The 24,753-nt window shown below is 39.6% G+C and overlaps 1 protein-coding gene across 7 annotated transcripts in view; it reads left to right on the top strand.

Moving 5' to 3' along the window:
- shank3a (SH3 and multiple ankyrin repeat domains 3a) overlaps window positions 1–24,753 on the top strand; it is a 325,227-nt gene that overhangs the window by 267,790 nt on the left and 32,684 nt on the right. For all 7 annotated transcript variants that reach the window (XR_016169917.1, XR_016169918.1, XM_089135496.1 and 4 more), the window contains one exon: window positions 6,155–6,268. Coding sequence is in view for 5 of the 7 variants with exons in the window: in XM_089135496.1 (XP_088991622.1) it covers window positions 6,155–6,268 (114 nt within the window). In the remaining 2 variants the exon portion in view is untranslated. The remainder of the gene's footprint in view (window positions 1–6,154; window positions 6,269–24,753) is intronic.

The following is a 24,753-nucleotide window of genomic DNA, read 5'->3' as shown; positions in this document are numbered from 1 at the left end:
ACTTAGACATCATATGACATCATACCCTAACTTGGACACTGCAATGTAATTAGTGTGACCAAATGCTTAATGTGACCTTGCTTATACCCTTCGAGCTATTTAACATCTTAAACAAACCAGATATTGGAGTAGACGTATTCGTGGAAACCGTCCTTCCTGGAGCTGGTAGTTTTTGCAATTTAGCATTTGCCATTTAGCGTTTGGTTGCTTTAATGAAAGTTATTGAGCAGTGGGATTCATTAGAGACAAATGATTAGATTTGATACACCCTGTCTCTCTCTCTTAGGCTTATCGCAGTTAAGTGGCCTGGAAATTTAGAGCCGTGGCTATCATTCTATTTATAGAGCGAGAGAGAGAGCGCAGAATTGAACCCAGTTGATTAACATGTGATTGACGTGCATCTCAAGTCAACCGGCGGTTCTTTTGCTCAGATTAAAGTTTATTACATATCAAGTTAATAAGATGGTTAACAGATCAGAACACGCACACATGCTCTCGCAGACTGACACACACACTTGATGCAGGAGCAGGCAACTGTGATCATTTCACTGGTGGTGTAGAAGAGGGCTTGACATCCACTTCTCACTGATACTCATGAATGCGCAGAGACACACATACACACATACACACACACACAAAAGCCATCCAATGTTTTTGTGGAAACAGTTTGTGGAAACTTTTTTCAATACTACAGCATTTATAGAAATCTTTTGTAACATCATATATGTATCCACTGTCGCTTTTGATACATTTAATGCGTCCTTGTTGAATGAGTATAGGAGCGCGGGGCACAACCTAACGCGGGGTTAAATGTAACACAGACCGTTTACATAGTTCGTCAGGATCAAGCAGGTTGTCTTTCCGCTATTTTTCTCTTGCTGCCAGAAGACGGTATCCCACGAATTTACGGAAAGTTTTGAGTATATTTTGTGAAGATACTGGACAAAGAGTGTTTTGACACCATGAAAGTAATTTTTTTCATCATAGGTTTTTTTTTTCTTTTTTTGGTTTCTGAGTTGGGTGTATACGTTTCCAAATCTAACTTTATATTGCCTTAATCCCTGTCTTGTTGGCTCAAACATAGCATCGTTTTGAAACATGTCAGCAATTCCTAGCGACTGTTAGGTTTAAAATATGTAATACACAGCGGGGTTAGTTGTAGCACAGTGTTAAGCCGCCAAGTGTACAATGATAATCAAATGAAAACGGAGCCACACAACTTTTCAGGTTTGAGTATACATTTAACTTTGTTAGACCTTCACAAACAATGTTGGAATTTAAAATGTTTAAAATGTAGTGTACTATGAATGATAACTTGTTTATTTATTAAAAATATGGCCTGTTATTAATGCAATGAACCCTTTAAATTTTTATTTTAAGCTCATTTGTATTATTATTACTGTTATTATTATTAATAATAATAATTGTACATGCAGCTGCCACACACAAATCTAATTTAATTGCAATTACAATATTTATAATTGTATTTATTATTATTTATTGCAAAACTGTGCAGCCCTTTTCTATGTCTTTATCCATGATATTGATCCATAATAGAAGGATGATTGGATGAGGGATGGATGTATGGATATCTGTCTATACAGATGCACAAACAATATCCAACTATACAAATAAAATAGTACTGAATTATGTGTGTTACACACAAGTGTTACAACTAATCCCTCTGTCTGTTACAATTAACTCCGCATATGGGGTAAGTTGTAACATTTGCACTTCTGTCACCTTTTTAGTGCAACTGTACGAAAATGGTAGGTCCTAGAAAAAAACTTTAAGTGTTCATTTGTAGCAGAGATGTGTATGTTGCTTGTGTAAAAAAAATATTAATCTAACTTAATAATTTTTTTAATTAATTGAGCCAAAACCGAAATGCGTTAGGTTGTGCCCCACTCTCCCCTATTCAATTCTTTAAAGCTACACTGTGTAACTCTTTTAGTTTATTCTTATTAAAAACACTTAGTTCTTTCAAAAATATATGTGCTCATTAATTTATATTTACTTCGTTCAAGTAATAAAATATTCTCGTGAGTGTATAATATGCCATTGAAAATACATACGGGTAAGAGGTTCTAATGTCGGTCGCCATGTTGCCCCTCCATCTTGAAAGTACATTAACCAAAGAGGGACATACCCGTTAATTCAAGCTTCGCCTTTCGCGTTTACGTTTGAGTTAACACTCATGGACGAGGTTGAACTGGAAGCCATGTTAATCTTGGACTACATTGGCCACCGTAGGAGTTAAAACGAAATCGGAAATGAGAGGAACAGAAACTAATATTCACTGGATGGTCATATACCTTTTCACCTCTAGATGGGGGTAAAAATCACACAGTGTAGCTTTAAAAAAAATCTTTCTAGATCCAAACTATTGAATGGTAGTGTATTATTTGAAAAAGTTGTCCAAATAAAAAAACATGGCAATTTCATGGTACTTATCATGTAAGCTTTAAAACTCTCTTTGTGTCTTTGTCAATCTTTTTCTTCTCACTGTGTTATCCAGTCTTTTTTAACATCTCTTTTTGTCTCTCGTCTCAGTGTGTGATTTGGCCCAGTTGTGTCATTTACCTGTGAATGAACTGTGAATGAATGAACATAAGCCTGAGCCTGCTCAGTCCTTCTTCACAATATCCAGCTATATTCATTCACATCTGATTTATATTGAACAGTGATTAAAGAATTATGCTCATTACACTGTGTCTGTATTAGTTGAGCTCTTATTGTGCGCTTTTGAAAAGTTTCATGCCGGGTGAATTATCCATTCTCCTTTCATCCTTTTTAAGAGTCAAAGGATCTTTGAAGCTGATAAGAATGGAGTGTTGTGATAGTATCTCAGCATCCAAGATGCAACACACACACACGTGAATGCTTACGCGCATATACACACACACTTCAGGACCTTCTCCTCGGCAACAATGGTCCTTCTGTCAAGAGCTCGCCGTGGCAGTTTGCCTCAGTCGGCTGCCGGTTGATGGTCAGGGACTGACACTGAGAGCTTGGTGAGTGTTTCTCCCATGATGCCATTTGCCAGTATGTGTGAAGGCCTGTTTCCAATATGCCAAGCATGTCTGGGCATGCGGCAGGGTTAGAGAGGTCCGGTGAGCCCACTCCTGATACCTTGTAAACACACTCGTACGAGTTCGTTGAGTGATTCGTTATGTTAGACACGCGCGGGACTAAAAAAAAGGCTGTACAGACATGCTGTCTTTGTAGTCATTGTAGTTTAAAGATGATTTAAAGAGATTTTAGGTAAGAAGTGATGCACAACACATTTCCATAAAAGTAGGGATGGACAATATATTAAATATAAATATTATTTTTAGGGAGCAAAAAATCTTATTGCTCAACCCTCGGCCTTTGTTATGATTGGCTAGCTTTTTTTTTCATTTGTAACAGTACTATCGAGTATAAAATATTTATTGATATGTAAATGTACATAGTTAAATGTTAATGTATTTCTGACATTATAATGGTTTTGAATTCAGCTTTAAATTTCATGTGTATATCTTCTTATGTGAAGGTTTTGGCTTCTTCCCCAAATTTACTGTTCTGTGTTACTTGAGTCAGTTACTTCCACCCACATTCAGCATTTTTTTCTGTGAGCCCTCATATTTTCAAATGTCCTCTTTTCATGCAGTATGACCAATTTTTCCATCTAATATCCATAAAATCCGGTTTTCCATTTAATGTCCCCTCTACGCAATACATATAGTCCACAAACAGTCATTACCCGGGGATTTCTCTGGACTCAGATATCGAAAACATTAAAATGAAGAAGCATCACTGATGAGATGCGCTCCTGAATTTATTACATGACGACCCCCATTTACACAAGTGTTTAATTGTTGCATATGCAGCAGAGGCATCCATTTGTATGTGTCTGGAAGCTGGAGGCGTTTGTGTGTGCGTAACCTCAGTCAGCAGCACTAAGGTGATAATATTCTAATGGTTGTGTTTCCGGCTTGATCAACACTAAAAACCACTCACAGAATTCCAAATCTCCTGATTAAGAATGCACTATAATTGGTTGTATTTAGAAGAGGTTTTGAGTCTTGGAGAAAAGTGTGCGTGTGTGCATGCGTGTGTGTGTGAGCAGTGCTGTGTCAATTGATGGTTTATACAGATCAATTGACTTTTCAATAAGTCCCACCTTGAAAATGTCACTGGCCAATCATTCCTTGGCAACTGTTGCCATCCACCATTTTTGCATATGAAAATAGGTGTTTTCCTATTGAGGATTTATGTCTGCATACACTCCTAAAGGATTATTAGGAACACCAAACTAATACACCAAGCTATCACATTCAGAACTGTCTTCTACGTGGCATTGATTCAACAAGGTGCTGAAAGCATTCTTTAGAAATCTTGGTCCATATCTTCTTCAGCATCAATGAAACCCTCTGTGTGTATAATACACAGCACACACTTACATTGTTGCTTATTGGTTTGTGGAATTAACACTAGAAGTGCCAGAATTCCAAAACTACTAGAACGGCCACAAACGGTCATTTTGACCGTTAGATTCAAAACAGTGTTGATGAATAATTTTCGTAATTATTTTTGTCAACCATATTTTTTCAAAGACGAAAACGAGACGATAACTAAATAAAAACTAGGTTTGAATGACAAAAACTATGACGGAAATGTTAGATAGTGACGATTTGCGACGCGGTCAAGGCTATAATAATAGGACTCGCAGAACTGAACAGCCAATGCAGCAAAACAAACAGCGCAGGACAGGGTAGCAGAGCTCACCATCATCCGACATGAATGGAACATCTGGATCGGCCGTGTCTGATGATAGCAGCCCTCTCTTTTTCCTTGATGTGACTCTGAATCACTCTCTGATGAGGAGGAAATGTTAACTTGCACCCAGGAAACGTCGCTGTCACTTTCCACCTCCGATTGTTCCCCTGCATCCGAATTATAGATAACTGTAGTCCGGTTTTATTTGCTTATTTCTGATCAACAACTAATGTAGAAATTATTATATAGCAAACACCGCTACAGAGGTGACCGGACGGACCATTCTGTTGACAGAACACGATCAACCGCGGGATATTTAACAAAAAAATACCGCAAAATTCAGTGCGGTCAATATGACCGTCTATGGCCGAAATAGGTAAATATGTTCATTTTTTTTGTTTTGCCTTACGTTTACGTAACTTAATTTATATGAAAAGCATTTTAAATGAAAATACAGACAATTTTAGGAAAAGTCAGGTACCAGCAGGATTTTATTATTTTTTTCAACAAAGTTATTATAGATATAAAATTCAAAACGGTCAAAATGACCGTTGTGGCCGTTCTAGTGTTAATGGAGTACCACAAAATTGCCCACCTGCTGTTTTTGCACACCTTGCTCTTTTTATAAACACACCCTCGTAAAACCAATGCTTTTAAACTGCAGTATCCTAGCAACTACAATGCTGAAGGACTTGATGCAAGTGTTGTATATGTTTTTAGTGTGTGTGTGTGTGTGTGTGGTGTGGTCACCACATGTAATGCATTGTGCTACTAAAGCTCACAGGATGAGTCAGTTTCCTGTTCTTCTGCTCCAACGCATTCTCACCCCAAGGCGTCACCTTTGACCATGCTTCAATATTTGACGTTTTAGGCGCCCTTTAGCGTCACTTACATGACGCGATCCTACGGCGTCATCTAACTGACGCTAAAGGAAAGCGTCAGTTAGAGGACGCGGTTAGGTTTAGGTGTGGGGTGGGGGTAGGGTACACGCGATCCTAGGGCGTCATTTAACTGACGCTAAAGGGCGCCTAAAGCGTCAGATATTGAAGCATGTCCGCAGTTAGGTGACGCCTTGGGGGTGAGAATGGGCTGTCTGCTCTTACTCATTTTCTGCTGGTTATTCAACTCATGTCACACAAAGTATTTTGATCTATCTGTTCTCGCTCTTCAAGATCATTCCCCCTCCCCCCCCCCCCCCTTAGATTACTTACCTTACACCATTACACCATTTTATCCAGGTATTACTGTATGATCCATGATGTTAGCTAACTTAAAGGCTCTATGTCTAATCAACAATCAAATGGTTTGTGTTCATGAGATGGCTTAATCTCTCTCTCTCTCTCTCTCTCTCTCTCTCTCTCTCTCTCTCTCTCTCTCTCTCTCTTTCTCTCAGTGTTAAGTATAGGAGAAGGGGGTTTCTGGGAGGGCACTGTAAAAGGAAGAACTGGTTGGTTTCCTGCGGACTGCGTGGAGGAGGTACAGATGAGACAGTTTGATCCTCGACTTGGTAAGAAGTGATGCACAAGTACACATGCATAAAAGTAGGGCTGGACAATATATACAATATTTATTATATATTATCAAATTAATTGATACTACTTGTTTAATTCATTTCTGTGAATAATTTCTTTGAACTTTCCATTTCATCTACTCAATAATGTTCCCTATGTGCTATTGCTTCAAATTGCTTTGAAATTGAATTTTTTTTATTTTTATTGTACAGTAGTCAACATTTGAAGTGGATCAAAAAAGTTCATCAAAGTTGTTCTAAGACAAGAACGGGTATTGTTTAAAATTCATGCATAACTTGGATGAAAGGTTTTCATCTACTTCAAATGTTGACTACTTTATGTTACTGCATCTCTTTGTAGTTGCGCCAAAAATGTTAAATCTACAGTACTTGGCTAAATGTCAAAATTATGGCTCAATCACCCTTTTCAAATTTGTGCAGATATTCGGCAGACGCTATTATTAAAAATTGCTATAATTGTTTCATCATATCTACAAAGTAAAAAAAAAAAGTATTAAGATATTTTTTACATTGTCTGGCTTTACACACAGTACAGTTCTAGAATGTCTAAATGCCCACAGTTGTTGTCTCACATATATGATTTTCAACACTTTAGTTTGTCTGTAGATTAAAAAAATCATTATCAAATGTGTTGAGATCCACACACATACACCTCTCTCCCTGTGCCTCTGTCTCTCTCGCTCTCTCCCTCGTAAATGCTGGTTTTGGAGATGTTTGTCATTTTTAGGGCTGTGCATTGAGATCAGGCAGGCAGGCCGGTGTCTGTACTAAACATCACATTTAAATGCATTGTGAGAGTGCAAGAAAGAGAGATAAAAAATTCCCACACCTTTTCCGAAGACAGGCGTGGCGCATTTCCAATAATTTAAACACGCACACATACAGAAACAGGTTAAAGGGGAGCTCAGAATGATGTATTGCCTGCATCCTTTGAGGGCTGATGATGTAAGGAAACCACCAGAAAGCCCCTGTAGATGGACCAGGGTGTTTTCCCATCAGCTGGAATATGTTTTATAGAAGAGTCCTTTAGTTTTTAACATTAGTTGGTTTCTGTTCTGATATGCTGAAAGTGAGTGTGCTTAGGATTACGATTTAAAACCACAGATATATAACCATGGACCTGTTGTTTTGGTGAATGTCAGCTTGCCAGCCTGCCAGATGTGGAAAAGAAAAGTAAACGTCAGCCATCTGTAAACGGATTTGTAAAATGTAATATGTAATAATGTTATAACTAAACCCCTGGTCAGAGCCTGACTCAACCCACTGGCAATATTTGAAAATGCTGAAAAAGTGGGCTGACCCCAGCGGAGATAGAGGGGACGAAATAGATGCTAAAACACTCTATCCTGATCGTTTTCAATACTCAAAATTCCAATTCCTGACTCCCTACAGTGGTTTTGACGACACAAGATGTTTTTTATACTGCCAAGGGCGTAGCTCGTGTGGTGAGCTGAAACCTGCGTATGTCAGGAAGTGCGGAACATCCAATAGGAAAATATAACTGCAGTAGCCACCGTTCAACCTGAAGAGGGCAGCACTAAGACGTTTCTACACCATATATTGTAGAAATAGAACACTTTATAAACAAATGTCAAAAAAGTTACTCAAATCAATGACTGGTATTAATAAAGATCCATTCTTACAGATCATTAACCAAAAAAAGTTGGTTAAGTATTCAGTTACTCTTTAAGTAGGACACCTTCGTCTGTGCCAAATTCACGACAGGGGGGTCAGACTTTCGCAGGGCACTGGAACACAGCTGTGAAGGTGGTGTGATTACGAAAGGGAACGTCTTGGTTACGTATGTAACCCTCGTTCCCTGAGTAGGGAACTGAGACGTTACATCTTCCTGCCACTTCCACTGTACCGCTGGGTAGACGCCTGAGTTCAGTCTCGGCTTCTCAGCGAAAACATGACTGCCTTTGCGTCCGCATTCTCCTTAAATACCCACGAGGTGGGGCGGAGATACGCTATGCAAATTCCGCAGACCCATTTCAGCACCAGCTGTGACGGACAGCTCCCCTGATTTAGTGGACAGCTCCAGCATGTCAAGAAAACTACAGTCTACAGAAACTGTAGACTACTGTAGTCCAGAGCTGCAGCGCTTTACTGTAGACAGATGCACTGTGAAATGTGTGTGTGCGTGTGTGTCTACATCGCCACACTCTAATCTGTAGTAGCTGGTAACACTAGACAGTCTGAAATAGGATTGCATAATTCTGCATATGAGAGGGAGAGAGTGTGTGTTGCTGTGTCATTGTCCAGACACTCGTCACAAGCTATCGGTCAATTGAACAATGTGTGAAGACAGACATGTCATCTGTCCATCTCTATCAAGACCCGGAAGAGGGAAAATGAGCATGCGTGTGTGTCTTTTTTCTTCGCGTTTATCCAGCTATAACAGATGAAAGCTCTTTGACAGTAGAGGCAATATGTTTCGCCTCACTGAAGCAATGAAGACAACCCTGTGTACAATTAACTTACCCAAACAAACCCTTTATGTGCTTTGTGTGTGTGTGTGTGTGTGTGTGTGTGTGTGTGTGTGTGTGTGTGTGTGTGTGTGTGTGTGTGTGGAGAAAGAGAGAGAGAGAGAGAGAGAGAGAGAGAGAGATTTAACATCGATTACTGAAGCGATTTCAGTCATGCATGTCAAATTCTGAAGCCCGAACTAATGTTCATTCAGATTTCTCTCTGAGCTTACTGTTGTGTCGTGACTAGTGACATCAATCTCATTCTCTTGAGCTCTCTCCCCCTCTCTCGCTTTCTTCTTTTCATCCCTCATTCTCTAGTTGACCCCTGTACTTAGATTGGTTGTGCTGTAGGTAAGAAGGTAAATTAGTTAAAAGTGTATGCATTTATTTATCATTTATATTTATTTTACTTCACTCTTTATGTAACATTCAGTAGAGTATAAGCTCCCTGTGAAATTAATGATAATTAAATCTCGAAGTCCCTTCCTCTCCTATAGGAGTAGCAAGTGTTATAGAAATGAAACCATGTTGGCTATTTAAAAGGGGGGAGGGGCTGTTTATTGTGTATCGCTCCTCTGTGTTATTTTAGTATTTAATATATAATATAATTATTACTATTTTTGTATTAATATTTTGACTTATAAAAATGTTTTATTTAAAAAGATTCCAGTGTTAATTATATATATATATATATATATATATATATATATATATATATATATATATATATATATATATATATATACAGTATAAACCGTTTAAGGTTTGATTAAAAAAAAAATTCCAGTTAGAAATTTTAATTTACTTTCTTTTTAACTTTTTTAAGTTACATTTCAAATGTATTATTTTTTTAAATAATAATCATAATATCTACAAAAATGTTTTTAATATTTTAGCTGTAGCTAATTAACAATTACCCTATAGACCAACTTCCTTTTTCTGTAGGAAGTGTAAAAAATACATGTGCTCATCGTGGCTTTTTATCTTGATCTTTAACTTTGAATGAAATAGAATAGAATATTTAAGCAATGCAGATTTTAATTTGTTTTAAACTTTATTTAATACAGTACATTACATTAGAATACAACATAATCTTTAAGTGATGATTAATTCAGTCTTTATTTCACTAGACATTAATTTAAACAATTATTTAAATAAACTTAACTAACTATTTAATATATGTAAAACTAAATACATTAGATCTGCATAGAATATTTTGTTTCAAATTATTACTTGTTTTATTTTCAAACTTATTAACCTAGGAACATATTGAAAGACTTCTAACTCTGCTTAGCTCTAACTCAGTGCACAACTGTACACCAGAAGTTATTCCTGTCCTACAGTTCTGATATGGTCCGGAATGCCCGCACCCTACTTAGTATGCTGTTCAGCTAGTGTAGATTGCATTTATACACACTCACCAACACACCGGAATTTCCATCAGTTGTGCTGCAGTGTGCAGCGGGATCTGGGGGGCATGTCTGGAATCAGTAAATACCTACAGACCCTCTCTCTCTCTCACTCTCTCTCTCTCTCTCTCTCTCTCTCTCTCTCTCTCTCTCTCTCTCTCTCTCTCTCTCTCTCTCTGCCCCCCCCATCCCCCCCCCCCCCCCTGCCTCAGTCTATGACTCATCCTTCTGAATCACCCAAATAGTTTTGTTGCTATTTTTAGTCTCATTTATGGGTTTGGGTGCAGAAACTCCCTCATTTTTTTCTCTCTTTCTCTTGTTTGATGATGTTGTAGACTTACATGATCCCTATGTCTGTCTTTCTTTCTCTCTCTTACATCAACGACATTGTCTTTTTAATATTTTTTACATATTAGCTGAGTTCAAATATTTGTCATGGTAATTTTTGCGCCATTCCCAGAAATAGAAGTGATGTTTTCTAAGGCAAGCATCACTTCAGGGTTCCAATTACAAAGTGGCTTTCGGGGGAGCCCTATTTTCCGATCCTCCCGACCCTGATTGACTTTAACGCCGTCGCTTTTGGTGCATGTTCGGGCATTTAAAACTGTAGAGGCCAAAGTACAGTTCATAGTCATGTGCATAAAAATTAATGTTAAACAGGTAACTAATTTTTATTTAGAAGTCCATATTATGGTTAAAGATGTTTAATAATACTTAAAAGGTTAAAATCATATAAAATTCATGTTCTTGTGGGATTTGGTAAAATAGTGTACTGCCCCTTTAAGAAAGGGCCAACTCCAGCTACATATGTTGATTCTCCTTCTGTAACTCAGATATTGAGAGCTGTGGAAGCGAACGTTTTTTTTGTTTTGTTTTTTTACCTGATAACTGATAACTTTATTGCTACTTTTATTAGTAACCTTTTATTTTCACTAGCAAATAGAGTAAGTGTACTGACCAGCTCACATTTTCTTTTTTGTAAATCGGAAACCAAAGAATAGATTCGGAGATTTTCATCTTTTATTTCAACAACGTTTCTGAAGTGGATTTATTGAACTGTGTTGCTGGGCTCGCAATGGACACTGCAAATGGGACTAGCTGCTTGGAATAATGTTAAATAGTTATTATAAGTAAGCCATCGTAATTCTCAATATTTCAGACCTCTACAAAAACAACAGTGTGATGCAAAACAGGTTTGTTGTGTGTGGGTGATGGAAGACAATGAATACACTGCTGAAGTTTCATAAAAATCAGTTAATGTATGCTGAAGTTACAACACACTTCTTGCCATTGTTTCTTGCCATAATTTTGTTTCCTCTCCACAGCCAGACCGTTTGTGTAATGATTCACAAGGAACAGAGGAATCCATTTGCAGCTTTATTTGACAGAGTCGTACAGGCAGGATCAAGACGGGCAGACAGAGCAATGCAGACAAGACAGCGGGATAATCAAGATACAGGCAGAGATCAGGGCAGGCAGCAATAATCGTAAACAGGAAACAGTCCGAGTTCAGGCCAGGCAGATATCAATCGAGAGGGAGTCAAACAGTCCAAAGTCCAAAAACCAGAGAATCAGAATCAGGGGTATAAACGCTCAGAAATGATCACCGGGGCAAATCAAGACTTCGCACTGGTGTGGTGTGTGGAAGTGGCTTATATGTGTGTGTGCTAATGCGGTGCAGGTGTGTGACGCAATCAGTCCCAGGTAAGAGGCATGATGGGAATTTGAGTTTAAAGCCAATGGTCAATACTCTGGTGAAGGCTCCCTCTGGTGGTGGAGAGGAGGCGGAGCGGAATCCTCCATTGTAACAGAGCCCCCCCCCTGCGAGCGGCTCCTGACGCGAGGAGGCAAATGTCGTCGGGGTCTCCCACGGGGTCGAGGGGCCGGTTTTTCCGGATATGTCCTATGAAACTCTTCCGTGAGAGTGGGGTCCAGGATATCCCTTGAGTTGACCCAGGACTGTTCCTCCGGACCGTACCCCTCCCAATCGACCAAATATTGGAGAATGTTACCCCGACGTCTGGAATCCAGCAACTTGTGCACCTTGTACGCCTCCTCGCCGTCGACCAGAAAGGCAGGAGGGCTCTGGGAGGTAGCCCCCTCCTCCGCTTCTCCCCTCGGACCACCAGCGGGTTTCAACAGAGACACATGAAAAGTGGGAGAAATGCGGTAGTTAGCGGGCAGGTCTAATCGAAATGAAACAGGTGAAATTTGTCTTAAAATTTGGAAGGGACCAACATACCTGGGACTGAGTTTGCGACATGGTAGTCTGAGTCGAAGATCCTTGGTGGATAGCCATACCCACTGACCCGCCTGATATTCGGGAGCTGGACGACGACGACGATTGGCCTGTTGCTCTTGGCGCCGTACTGCATGCCGTAGGTGAGTATGAGCTTGATCCCAGACCTCTTCACTCTTGCGGAGCCACTCCGTGACTGATGGGAGTTCTGTGGGTTCACCAGACCAGGGAAACAGAGGTGGTTGGAATCCGAGGATGCACTTGAATGGTGTGATGCTGGTTGATGGTTTAATGAGGGAGTTCTGAGCATATTCGGCCCAGAATAGATATCTACTCCAGTCTTCTTGGTGTTGCTGACAGTAAGTGCGTAGAAATCGTATGATGTCCTGATTGAGGCGTTCGGTTTGTCCGTTGGATTGTGGATGGTACCCGGAGGTGAGACTGATGTTCACGTTGAGGTTCTTAAAGAATGCAGTCCAGACTCGAGATGTGAATTGAGGTCCACGGTCAGATACAATGTCCTCTGGTAAACCATAGAAACGGAAGACTTGATTACATAGGATCTCGGCGGTTTCCAGAGAGGTGGGAAGTTTGGTGAGGGGAACCAGTCGGCATGCTTTGGAGAATCTGTCTACTATGGTGAGGATGGTGGTGTAGTTCTGGGAATTCGGGAGGTCTGTGATGAAGTCGATGGCTATGTGTGACCAGGGTCGTTGCGGTGTAGGTAGAGGACAGAGGAGACCAGAGGGTAGTTTTCGGGGTGATTTTGAGGTTTGACATTCGGTGCAGTTTTGAATATGGGTGATGGTATCTGAGGTAAGGGTAGGCCACCAAAACCGGTTCTTGAGTAGATGAATAGTGGCGTTGATTCCAGGGTGACCAGAGCTGGGATTGGAGTGAACTTGATCTAGGAGACGGGATCGAAATGTGTCTGGAACAAAGAGAAGATCGGCAGGACATTCAATGGGTGATGGATTTTGGGCATTGGCGTTTTGAATCTCCGTTATGACATCCCACTGAACAGGAGCTAGCAGTAATTTCTCTCCAAGAATCTTTTCTGGATTGGGATTTGGGTTTATCTCCTCAGTTTGACGGGATAGAGCATCTGCTTTGGTGTTCTTGGATCCGGGACGGTAGGTGACAGTAAAATTAAACCTGGTGAAGAAGAGAGCCCATCTGGCTTGGCGGGGATTGAGGCGTTTGGCTGATCGTAGATATTCCAGGTTTTTATGGTCTGTGAGTACAATGAATGGTTCGGTTGCTCCTTCCAGCCAGTGTCGCCATTCCTCCAGTGCTAACTTCATGGCTAGTAATTCGCGGTTGCCCACATCATAGTTGCGTTCAGCGGGAGAGAGTTTACGAGAAAAGAAGGCACATGGAAACATCTTGGCTGGATTCCCTTGACGTTGTGAGAGGATGGCCCCCACCCCTGTGTTAGAAGCGTCCACTTCGACAATGAATTGGCGTTCGGGGTCTGGATGACGCAGAATGGGTGCAGTAGTGAACCGTTCCTTGAGTTCTTGAAAGGCCTGTTGTGCTTCGGTGTTCCATGAAATACGAGAAGTGTGTCGTTTGGTCAGGGCGGTTAGAGGGGCGGTGATCAGACTGAAGTTTCTGATAAATCTTCTGTAGAAGTTTGCAAAGCCTAAAAATCTTTGCAGTTCTTTCACTGTTTGCGGTACTGGCCAATCTATCACTCCTTTTACCTTCTTCTCATCCATTGCAACTCCATCTTGGCTGATTATGTATCCCAGAAATGAGACGCTGGTCTGATGAAACTCACACTTCTCCATCTTGGCGTACAGGTGAAACTGGATTAATCGTTGAAGGACCGATCTGACATGTTGGACGTGTTCTTCAAGAGAGTTGGAGTATATTAGGATGTCATCAATGTAAACGATCACCCATCTGTCCAGCATGTCTCGGAAAATATCATTCATGAATGCCTGGAAAACTGAAGGACTGTTGGACAAGCCGAAAGGCATAACCAAGTACTCATAGTGCCCACTAGTGGTAGAGAAAGCAGTTTTCCATTCGTCCCCTTCACGGATGCGAACCAGGTTGTAAGCGTTGCGTAGATCGAGCTTGGTATAATATTTGGCTTGTCGAAGCTGTTCTAATGCTGCAGGAACAAGAGGCAGTGGATAGCGGTATTTGACTGTTATATCATTTAATCCTCGATAGTCAATGCAGGGTCTGAGTCCTCCATCTTTCTTCTTTACGAAGAAGAACCCGGCTGCGGCAGGTGAGGTTGATGGACGAATGAAACCCTTAGCGAGTTCTTCCTCGATGTATTGTTTCATGGCCTCGGACTCTGGTCTGGATAACGGGAAAATTCTTCCTTTAGGAGGAGTGGTACCGGGAATCAAATCGATGGCACAGTCAGTGGGACGATGTTCAGGGAGTTGTGAAGCTTTTTCTTTACTGAATGCTTCGATCAGATCTGCATAGTTAGAAGGTAATGATTCGAGCTCTGGTATTGTCGTGCAGGATGCTGGAATGGACTGGACTACTCGGGTTACCTTGGTTAAACACTGATTCTTGCAGGTTTCGTCCCAACGAATGATTTGACCTTCTCTCCAAGAAATCTGAGGGTTATGAGATTGGAGCCATGGATATCCCAGAATGATAGAGTGACGTGGAGCGTGAATGACGTAGAATTGAATGTTTTCAGAATGCAAAGATCCCATGTCCATCTTGATGTCAGTAGTGACACACTGGATTTTCCCTTCTCCAATGGGATGTCCATCTAGCGCCTCCACTGTTAGAGGAGGATGACATGGAGTCAATTTGACGTTACATTGTTCAGCGAATGATTGAGACATGAAATTTCCAGCGGCTCCCGAGTCAATGAAGGCTGTGGTATCAAACACTTGTTCTTGAATGGTCAATCGAACTGGAATTGCGAGGTTGTTAGAGGAAATTCTTTTATTAACTGGAGAACTCACCGGAGAATTATGAGATGATGGTCGTACAGGACAGGAGAGTTTCATGTGTCCAGGTTGACCGCAGTACATACATAGCCGGTTCTGATATCTGCGCTCTCGTTCCTCTAGAGTGATGTGTGTGTGCCCCAGCTGCATGGACTCATGAGGGGTTGCTGCTCTGAGAAAAACTCGGTTGGCTGCCCGGGGTTTGCGTCGAGCACGAATCAGATTGTCGACCTGAATGGCCAGAGAAATATACTCATTCAAACCTCTCCCCTCGTCGCGACAGGCTAATTCGGACTGAAGTTCTGGGGTAAGTCCTCTTCTAAAGAGCGTTTTTAAAGTATCTTCCACCCAATTAGTTTGTGCAGCGAGTGTTCGAAAAGTCAGAGCATAATCAGCGGTGGTATTCTTTCCTTGTGTGAGATTTAACAGTTGCTCTCCCGCATCTCCTTCTCCTGTGGTATGCTCAAAGATTTGTCGAAACTGTTGAGTGAAATCTTGAAAAGTGGTGAACGTATTCCCCTCTAGCTTCCAGATGGCCGTAGCCCATTCCAATGCTCTGCCGGTGAGCAGCGAGCATACAAAAGCAATGCGACTCCCGTGATTGGGGTAAAGTGCAGGTTGTTGATCGACGAATATGGTGCATTGTAACAGGAACCCTTTACATTTACTTGGTGTGCCATCAAATTTCTCAGGAAAAGCGAGTCGTGGATTGACTGTTGTACTCACATTTTCAGGAGGGGTTCTCGGCAATGGAGGAGGATCGGGCGGATTGGGTGTGGCACCGACAGCGGTACGAAGCTCTTGCATACCCCGTACAAGCTGTTCAGTGAGAGTGGTTAGGTGGCTGAGCTGCTGATGGTGTAGATCCAAACGAGAAGCCTGAGTGGTGAGTTCGGTGGTTAATTGTAGGACAGCTGCTGGATTAGAAGATGGCGAAGTCTTCTGTAATGATTCACAAGGAACAGAGGAATCCATTTGCAGCTTTATTTGACAGAGTCGTACAGGCAGGATCAAGACGGGCAGACAGAGCAATGCAGACAAGACAGCGGGATAATCAAGATACAGGCAGAGATCAGGGCAGGCAGCAATAATCGTAAACAGGAAACAGTCCGAGTTCAGGCCAGGCAGATATCAATCGAGAGGGAGTCAAACAGTCCAAAGTCCAAAAACCAGAGAATCAGAATCAGGGGTATAAACGCTCAGAAATGATCACCGGGGCAAATCAAGACTTCGCACTGGTGTGGTGTGTGGAAGTGGCTTATATGTGTGTGTGCTAATGCGGTGCAGGTGTGTGACGCAATCAGTCCCAGGTAAGAGGCATGATGGGAATTTGAGTTTAAAGCCAATGGTCAATACTCTGGTGAAGGCTCCCTCTGGTGGTGGAGAGGAGGCGGAGCGGAATCCTCCATTGTAACAGTTTGAGATATCAAAAATCCCCTGGCAATTTTTTCATCCTCAATGTCTTGAATTCACGCTGACCGAGTTTCTTGGCATCTCGATCAATACTCTAGGAGGAGTACTTTAAATTCCATTGCATGCGTTTTCCAAACAACCCTAAATAGCCGACTACCTGTTGGGCTGGCATAAAACTTAAAGGACGAAAGTTATTCGTCCCGATGAGATCTATAAGTGTACCGAGTTTCATATTATTACATGCAAGCGTGTTTGATTTATGGAACAAGTTTTCGGACCAAGTTTTCAGACCCCGTTCCAGGGGGTACTGTCGAGCCCCCTTGCCACGCCCGGGTACCAGCTTCACCCCGGCTCTGATTGCCACGGTTTCTGACCCGTTTGCAAAGTTTCAAGAGTTTTCGGGCACGTTAAGGGCCCCAAAAGTCCCAAAAAGTTAGTATAATAATAATTTTCCTAAGGAATACAATAGGGCCTTCAACCTTTTCAAGGCTTGGGCCCTAAAAAACTGCATGTCCACAATGGGATCTTGGCTAATGTTCAGTATGTGACGATGTCGAGGGTTGTAGGCTTCTGGTGTGTGCTGCAGTGTCAGAGGTATCGATTAGCATGTATGTTGCTTATCTCAGCTTCTTACACTTTAGCTCTGTTCCAAATCCAGCAGTGGTCCATTACGGACTACTGCATAGATAGGAAGCTGTCTTCTAAGGGAGTATCTTAACTTGAACGCTCTGCACATCAATCTCTTTGATTTAACAGTTTTTAAAAAGGTTTTGGTAGCTAATAAAATATTGTAAATAATAAGTGTTTTTAGACTACGCTTATTAATAAGTGTAATAAGTATTTGTTATTACCTGTCACAGTTATTTTTGAGTTCATTCTTTGTTATAAAAAAGATTTTAACATTTCAAAGTGTATTCTTTTCTCTTTCAGTGAGGGTAAAAACCGTCCAGGGGGTTAAATTGTCTCTTGTATCATTGTCTCAGTGAAAATATGTCAGACCCAGTTGGAGCTGTCAAAAGGAATTTCAGTCACGTGGTGAGAAGTGTTTGACTCTGTGACTAAAGGGTACAGACTGTGACAGAGGAAGAGAGGGGAAAGGAGGCAAGTTCTCTCTTCCAAAACCGAGTGAGCTACCTACGGAGGCAGCATGCTTAGACATTAGTGATATGTGTAATCCTGATGTGAAGGCTGTTCTGAAAAGTAGGAAAACTAACAATACTAGTTATCTCGCTTTAGACAAACTCTAATGCAGCGTCAAATGTGTGCTTTTGCTGGAAAGGCAATCCCAGAATGCATGAATGACTAACAGTCGAAAATCGTTAGGCAAGGAAAGCCCTAATAAATGCACATAAATTTGTCAAAAGAATAAAAAAGTGTCTTTAGAAATTAATTATTTTGTCCAAAATGTGTGTGTGCAATATTCATACTGTTTTAAAGCTTCTAATGCTCAACAAAGCTAAATGTATAGCATAAACTGTAATATTGTGAAATATTATATTTACAATTTAAAATTTGTCTATAATAATTTGTTTACAAATGTTATTTATACCTTTAATGGTAACACTGAATTTTCAGCATCTTTATTCAGGTCTTCAGTGTCACATGTTCCTTCAGAAATCATTCTTATGTGCTGATTTGCTGTTCAAGAAACATTTCTTCTTATCAATGTTGAAACCAGTTTTTATGGTGGAAGCCATGATGCATTTTTTTATGATTCTTTGTTGATTTGAAACATAAAATTTATTCATTTTAAATATAAAACTTTTGTAACATTATAAATGTTTTTCTGACGCTTTTGATTAATTTAATGCATGCTTGGTCAATACATTTCTTTAGGAAAAATAAATCTTACTGACCCCAAACTATAAAAGGGTCACGGGTTTGATTCACAGGGAATACGCATACTAATAAAATGTACTTTATTTAATGTAATTTACTCTACCTTACCGCATCCCTCAGCTGTTACTTTTTCACGATACAGCACTTGCCTCTCATACCTTATTGCTTTTATAAAACGGTTACCACACACAGAAAAAAATTTATTAGTGCAACTTTCATGAAGTAAAATCACTAAAAGCTTCCTTCCGCTAAAAAAAATAGTACCTGACCATGAACAGCAACAACGTTCCAATGTGTAATATGCATGGAAGCTCAAATAAAATCAACATAGGAACTGAAGTGTTGCGCAGTGATAAATAGAACCATTGGGTGAAGCGGTCATAGCTGTGTTTTATCATGAATAAAGCACAGCTATTGACCAATCAGAATCAAGGATTGAAACTAACCATTTTATAAGTCAATTTAGATAAAAAACCCTCTGCCAAATTAATAAATGTGCATTTAGAAAGCGAGAGAGAATGAAAGAGTGAGAGATATCAGCAAGTAAGAGCAAGAGGGAAGTTAGTGAGATAACAGGAGGAATGTATTCCATTAAATTAGCCTTCTTGTTATTCATTTCTTTTCTGCAGGTTAAATGTGATTTTACTGAACTTACCGTTACTGTTATGCATACCACCCAGAGATAGTTACCATGAGAAACACAGGATAGTGTGAATATGTATTAATATGTTTAACCTTGCTTCATCCTGTAGAAAAAATGTTTTATAACAGAGCCAACTATATTTCAAAATGCATGACTGTTAAAGTTTTTAATGACTGTTGAGTAGTTTATATATATATATATATATATATATATAGGTTGCTTGGGTGCTTTGAATGATTTCTAAGACATAGTAAGGCAGTTTGTGTGTTCTTCATGGATGCAGAGTCAAAAGAGCTCTAGATATGGCTTAAGAGCAAGAGTTTTCTGGGATTTTCCCGTCTTCACATTCTTAAAGGTCCCCTGACATGAGGTTATTTTATTATTTTATAATGTTTCCCGGGTTGCCCTTATAATGTTTTAATGTTTTTTAGATCAAAAATAGTCATCATTTATAAATAAAAGGCATTTTTCCTAGCCTGATTTTAGGCTCTGATTTGAACGGTCTGTTTAAAGGGGCGTGTCTGCTGTGGCATTCAGTGGAACCGGCCGCTGCTGTGATTGGCTGACATGTTTGCATATGAAATAGCTACATATTACATGTGAAACTCTCTCGAATACTTTTAGTACAGCTATTATACCTTTTTACTATTACAGCTATCGAGATTAACGAATCGTGAGAAGTTTTTTAAGTATTTAGATCTATTCCCATCACATAAAATGCTTTTACCAATGCTAATACGATGTTGTGCAGTGTGTGTCATTGATTTCATAACGAGTTGTCCAGAAAAACTCACGCTGTAAAGATTGTTCTTTGATTGCTTTATGTATATAATTTGTTCACAATTTAAATAAGATTACTTTAATCCTACTAAAAGATTACTTTCATCCTACTACTATTTTAGTCACTGTCTTGACTTATGCATAAACAGTATTGAACGATTTTGAGAGAAAGATTGTCTGTTTAAGTCTGAACTTGAACAATTAGGCTACACATCAGTAATTGTTGCTTGGACGCTTGATCGATTTATTTTCAGACGTTCATCGAGGCCAGCTCTGTATTTGCCCAAGTTGAGGAAACAGTCGTCGGTGATTTGTTTGGACCATACAAAACTTTGGGAAGTTGTGTCGGGTTGGGCAGGCAAAGCAGAGAAAGGGAAGGTTATGATAGCCAAAACTCGGTTTAAAATTGAAAACCGATTTCTACCCACCGGGGACCACATACATGCTAGGGGAACTTAAAAAACTTGCATGTCAGGGGACCTTTAAGGTGAACAATATTGTGAGTCCAGTTGCTTCTCATTAAGGGTGCAGGATGTGTTGTGCATTGAATAAGTTGTTGAATAAGTTTAGGGATTTGTACAAATCCCTATGAACAATAGTAATAGCGATGCTCATCACTAATGTGTTTGTGTATGCTTGTGCTATAAAATCACAATCTGAAGTGAACAATATGAGTTATATCACATGATCAGATGTGTTGAAGGGTAGGCAGGTTTGGCTCTGTGTGACTGTTGAGCAGGCGAAGGTGAGAGCGGGGAATCAAATGAAGCCCTGTAATCTGCTCTAATGCATTTTCGGGAGGTTAGAATCCATTCCCAGGGCTCACGGTGCCGCTGTTGGGGATTGTGTATTATTGTGTTGCCATGCCTCCAGAGTTACCATGACAATTGATGACATAGCAGTCCTGGTTTTTGGCAGGGTTATACATACACACAACCCATACAGTGTGAAGGACAGACTTTTTAAGACAACATTAAACAGCATTACAGGATTTAATTTCCATAATTTAATATTAGTAGTAGTAGTTGTAGTAGAAGTATAGTAATAATGGCATTAATATGAATACGTTTAGTTAATAATAATAATAATATTAAAGTTGAATTTAGTAGTTGTAGTATCAACACTAGTAATAATAATAAGAAGAAGGGTTTTTTTATTAATCTGATTGTGAAGTTTCGGAAATGTGTTTTATAAATTTTAAAAAGTATTACGACTGATTAGTAGTGTAAAGTTTGTATCCTTGAGTTTTGAAAAGGTGCTATATAGACAGAAATTGTTGTTGTTGTTGATTATTATTAATGCTTCTTATGTATTAATCTGATTGTTTGTAAAGTATCCTTTTAGAAATCTTCTAAATAAATAAAATATTAGTTGTAATAGTAGTGTTGTTGTTGTTAATAATAATGATGATAATATACATTGGACATAATTTAGGGCTGCACTTGGTTCCTGGGGTGGTGAAATGTAAAATGTGCCTATGAAATAGTGTGGGGCAGGGATGACATTACTTTGTTGGCCAAAATCCATTAGCGAGTTAGCATTTTTCCTGTTCCATCATCCCAAAGTCAATGGGTTTTTTGAACGGGGTTTTGGTTAAATGGTTGAAATAAGGTCTGTGGTGAACACAAGCTCAAATCACTTTCATCTTTTACTCTACGACATAAAATACATTATTATTACCCGACTCGTGATTTTTTCAAGCTGTTATGTTTCTTGAAAAAGGCGATTGCTAACAATTGGCTAAATGGCTCTGTAGAGGCTGTCTAGGAGATTAAATGTCATCACGACAGATAAACTCAACAGATAAACAACAGATAAACTCAGTCTACTTTTAAATCCTCAGTATGCAGAATTGTGCTCTTATAAACTATTGTATCTCAAAAGTTCTTAGAAAATGTTTTTAGATAAAAACTGAAAGAGTTGTCGGAAGCTGATACTGATAGTGACGTTGAATTTATGGGCTCGTTATGTAGTTTGTTTATAGCTTTTTACTTCTGGCGACTGCATGTAGACTTCAAATTTTGAAAAGTTGTGTGCTCATTTGTGATAATTGTCTTGATGGACAAAACTTGCAAGTATCATAAACTTTTGTTGATCACAGAGCTTGTTTTTAGCGACAATCCAAAAGCCTATGTTTTTTTTTGTTTTTTTCTGCCAGTTGGCCTAGAAAGTGATGTCATTCCTGCATCACTCTATAAGTTAAAGATCTTTTCTTTTTTTTTTTTTCTTTTTTTTTACAAACAATAAATATAACTTATTTTAATGTTTATATATTATTGTACAGCACAGTGGTCAACTACTGTTGTTTATTTGTGCTATATAAATTGACTGATCGATTGATTGATTGAATGAATCATATTATTCTCTCCTCAAATGACCTTGGATACATCAGCAGAAAAGTCATTTCAGAGGCAGACTTTTTTTAAACCCCATAAGTGTAGATTGAAAAAACAGCATTTTTTTCACTTTCAATGTACTTTACGTTTCTTTACACATAAAAGCTTTTGCTAGAATGTTACTTACTGCTCATGTACTCTGTTGTATGTTTTAGCAAAAGAAAAGATTACTTCCCTCTGAGTCTCCCAGATTCATCTATCTCAGGTATCACCATTCATAATCCTCATCTTATGACTTTTGAAAAATGAGAGAGACAGTCAAACGCAGTGAACCCTTTCTCTCATCTCATCGCAGAGAAGTGGGTCGGCTCCGTGCAGGGCAGCCAGAGGCCATGGAGAGACAGAGAGGTGTCTAGGAAAGGGAAAAAAGCATGAGAGATTTAACAAGAGAGTTGAGGATTGAGGTAGAGAGTGTAAGTGTGAGGTAATGTCAAAATCACATCAACAGATATTCTATTTCTGATCAAGCGTGGAAAGAGACCTGCCGCCCCATTGATCTGACCTATTTGCTGCTCCGTATGAGTGACAGAGAAAGAGTGTGTTAGTAGAGATATGAATAGTTTTATCCAGCACCACTGGAAAAAAAATCAAAGTCTCCAAATTTAATATATGAAATGAATTGTTTGGTCTACAGAGATTGTTCTGTTCTGCTTTTTTGAATTGTGAGTCTCTCTGATGTGTGTTTCGGTTATTGGCAAAAAAGGAAGCTCTGAAAGCAAACTCATCATAGCATATCAGTAAGCTGTGGCGATGGGAACAGGACACACACATGCAGAATAAATCACACATGTCTGTTTAGAGTGGCAAAAAAAAAAATAACAGTGAAGGAGAGTTGAGGGTTGAATGTATCGGTGTGTTGAACTTGGATGCTGTTGTCTGGGCTATATAAGGGACAAATATAACAACAGCACAACTTTTATTTATTCTGCATGTGTCGGCTGATAACCATGTTTGCTTGGTCGATTGACAATATACACTTAAAGGGATCATCATTTACTCACGATCAAGTCGTTCCAAACTGTGGAACACAAAATAAGTCATTTTTTGTAGAATGTCGGTAGGCAAACAGCTGATGGGCCCCATTGACTCATTTAGTATGGGGGTTAGGAGATACTATTGAAGTCAATGGGACAATTCATTATATATTATATTTTTGTTGTTTTAGCTGAAAATAGATATACATTTAACTATAGAACTTAAAATTTGATTTACCTTTAGACCACTTTTAGTAAACACAGTGACTTTTTTTGTGGGCAGGGCTTACGTGGAGGCAAAACGATCCCTCTGGCCGCTTCACTAACGCTATTTTGCAAGTTTTGTTAGCTTGTTTTTTAACAATGAATGAAGAAAATCCGATTTTATCTTAATGTGCAAAGTCACTCAGTGTCCAGGACCGCAGTTGTTATTTGCAAAAGTGAATTTTAACGGACAGAACCAGATTGGCTGACCTGTACTGTACACGCTGTCAATGGATGGACGATCTGACAGGATTAACGTTAACGAATGGCCTGACTTCTACACCTATGCGACAGAGAAACCAAGCGTAAAGAGAAACTGGGGGCATATAAATCTTTAGATGCCTATAACAATGTGCTGAATGGTCATGTACAAGAATTTTGTGGTACGATCCACAGTTCTGCCTAGCCAGTCAAAGAAGACGACAATGTGACATTACCGTGCAATTTTAGTGATGTGAATATTTTTCTAGAAATAAAAATTCATTTTTTTATTAATTCTTGCACCCAACAACACAACAAGATGACATTTATAATTATTAACAATAATAATAATATTATGTAGCGAATCTGTGCTGGTTTGTATTGGCCACTTCGAATTGTCTGTTTGTTTTGCCATGACGTAATTGTGCAATCAGTGCAAAGGGGGTCTATAAAGACAATTACAAAGCAATGAGGTCGTTTTGATAGGGAGGGAAAAAGTTTATGATTGCTCTTTAAGATGGCATGGTGCCTCTTTCACATAGCTTATGTAAAACAGAGAAATTATCTCAGCGCCTTATATGTTGGAGATCTATTCTGCCATTTTGATTAGAAAAAAAACTGCATTGTAGACTTTTGCTGGCTTTACATTAAGTGTGTTTTCAGTTCAGCATCTGTTTGAGTTCTGGCCATCCACATCCCATCTGTGGCCTACGTCGCTTCCCATAATCCCTTGCTGGTGCTGAGGCCCTGCCATGCATGGTGCTGTTCGCTTAAAGCAGGAGCACATGTTGGTAAAGCATTTATCTCATTAAACTGTTGATCCAGAGGGTGTGTGTGATTGGTTGAGGCGTTTTGACAAGCTTCAATCGTTTGAAGTCTTCAGATTGCCATGATGAAGC

This window comes from Pimephales promelas, chromosome 10, assembly GCF_988280905.1.
Source record: "Pimephales promelas chromosome 10, fPimPro1.hap1.1, whole genome shotgun sequence".
In the NCBI taxonomy this organism is placed as follows: Eukaryota; Metazoa; Chordata; class Actinopteri; order Cypriniformes; family Leuciscidae; genus Pimephales; species Pimephales promelas.
The sequence above is the reverse complement of the archived record's forward strand: the minus strand, read 5'-3'. Positions and strand labels throughout refer to the sequence as shown.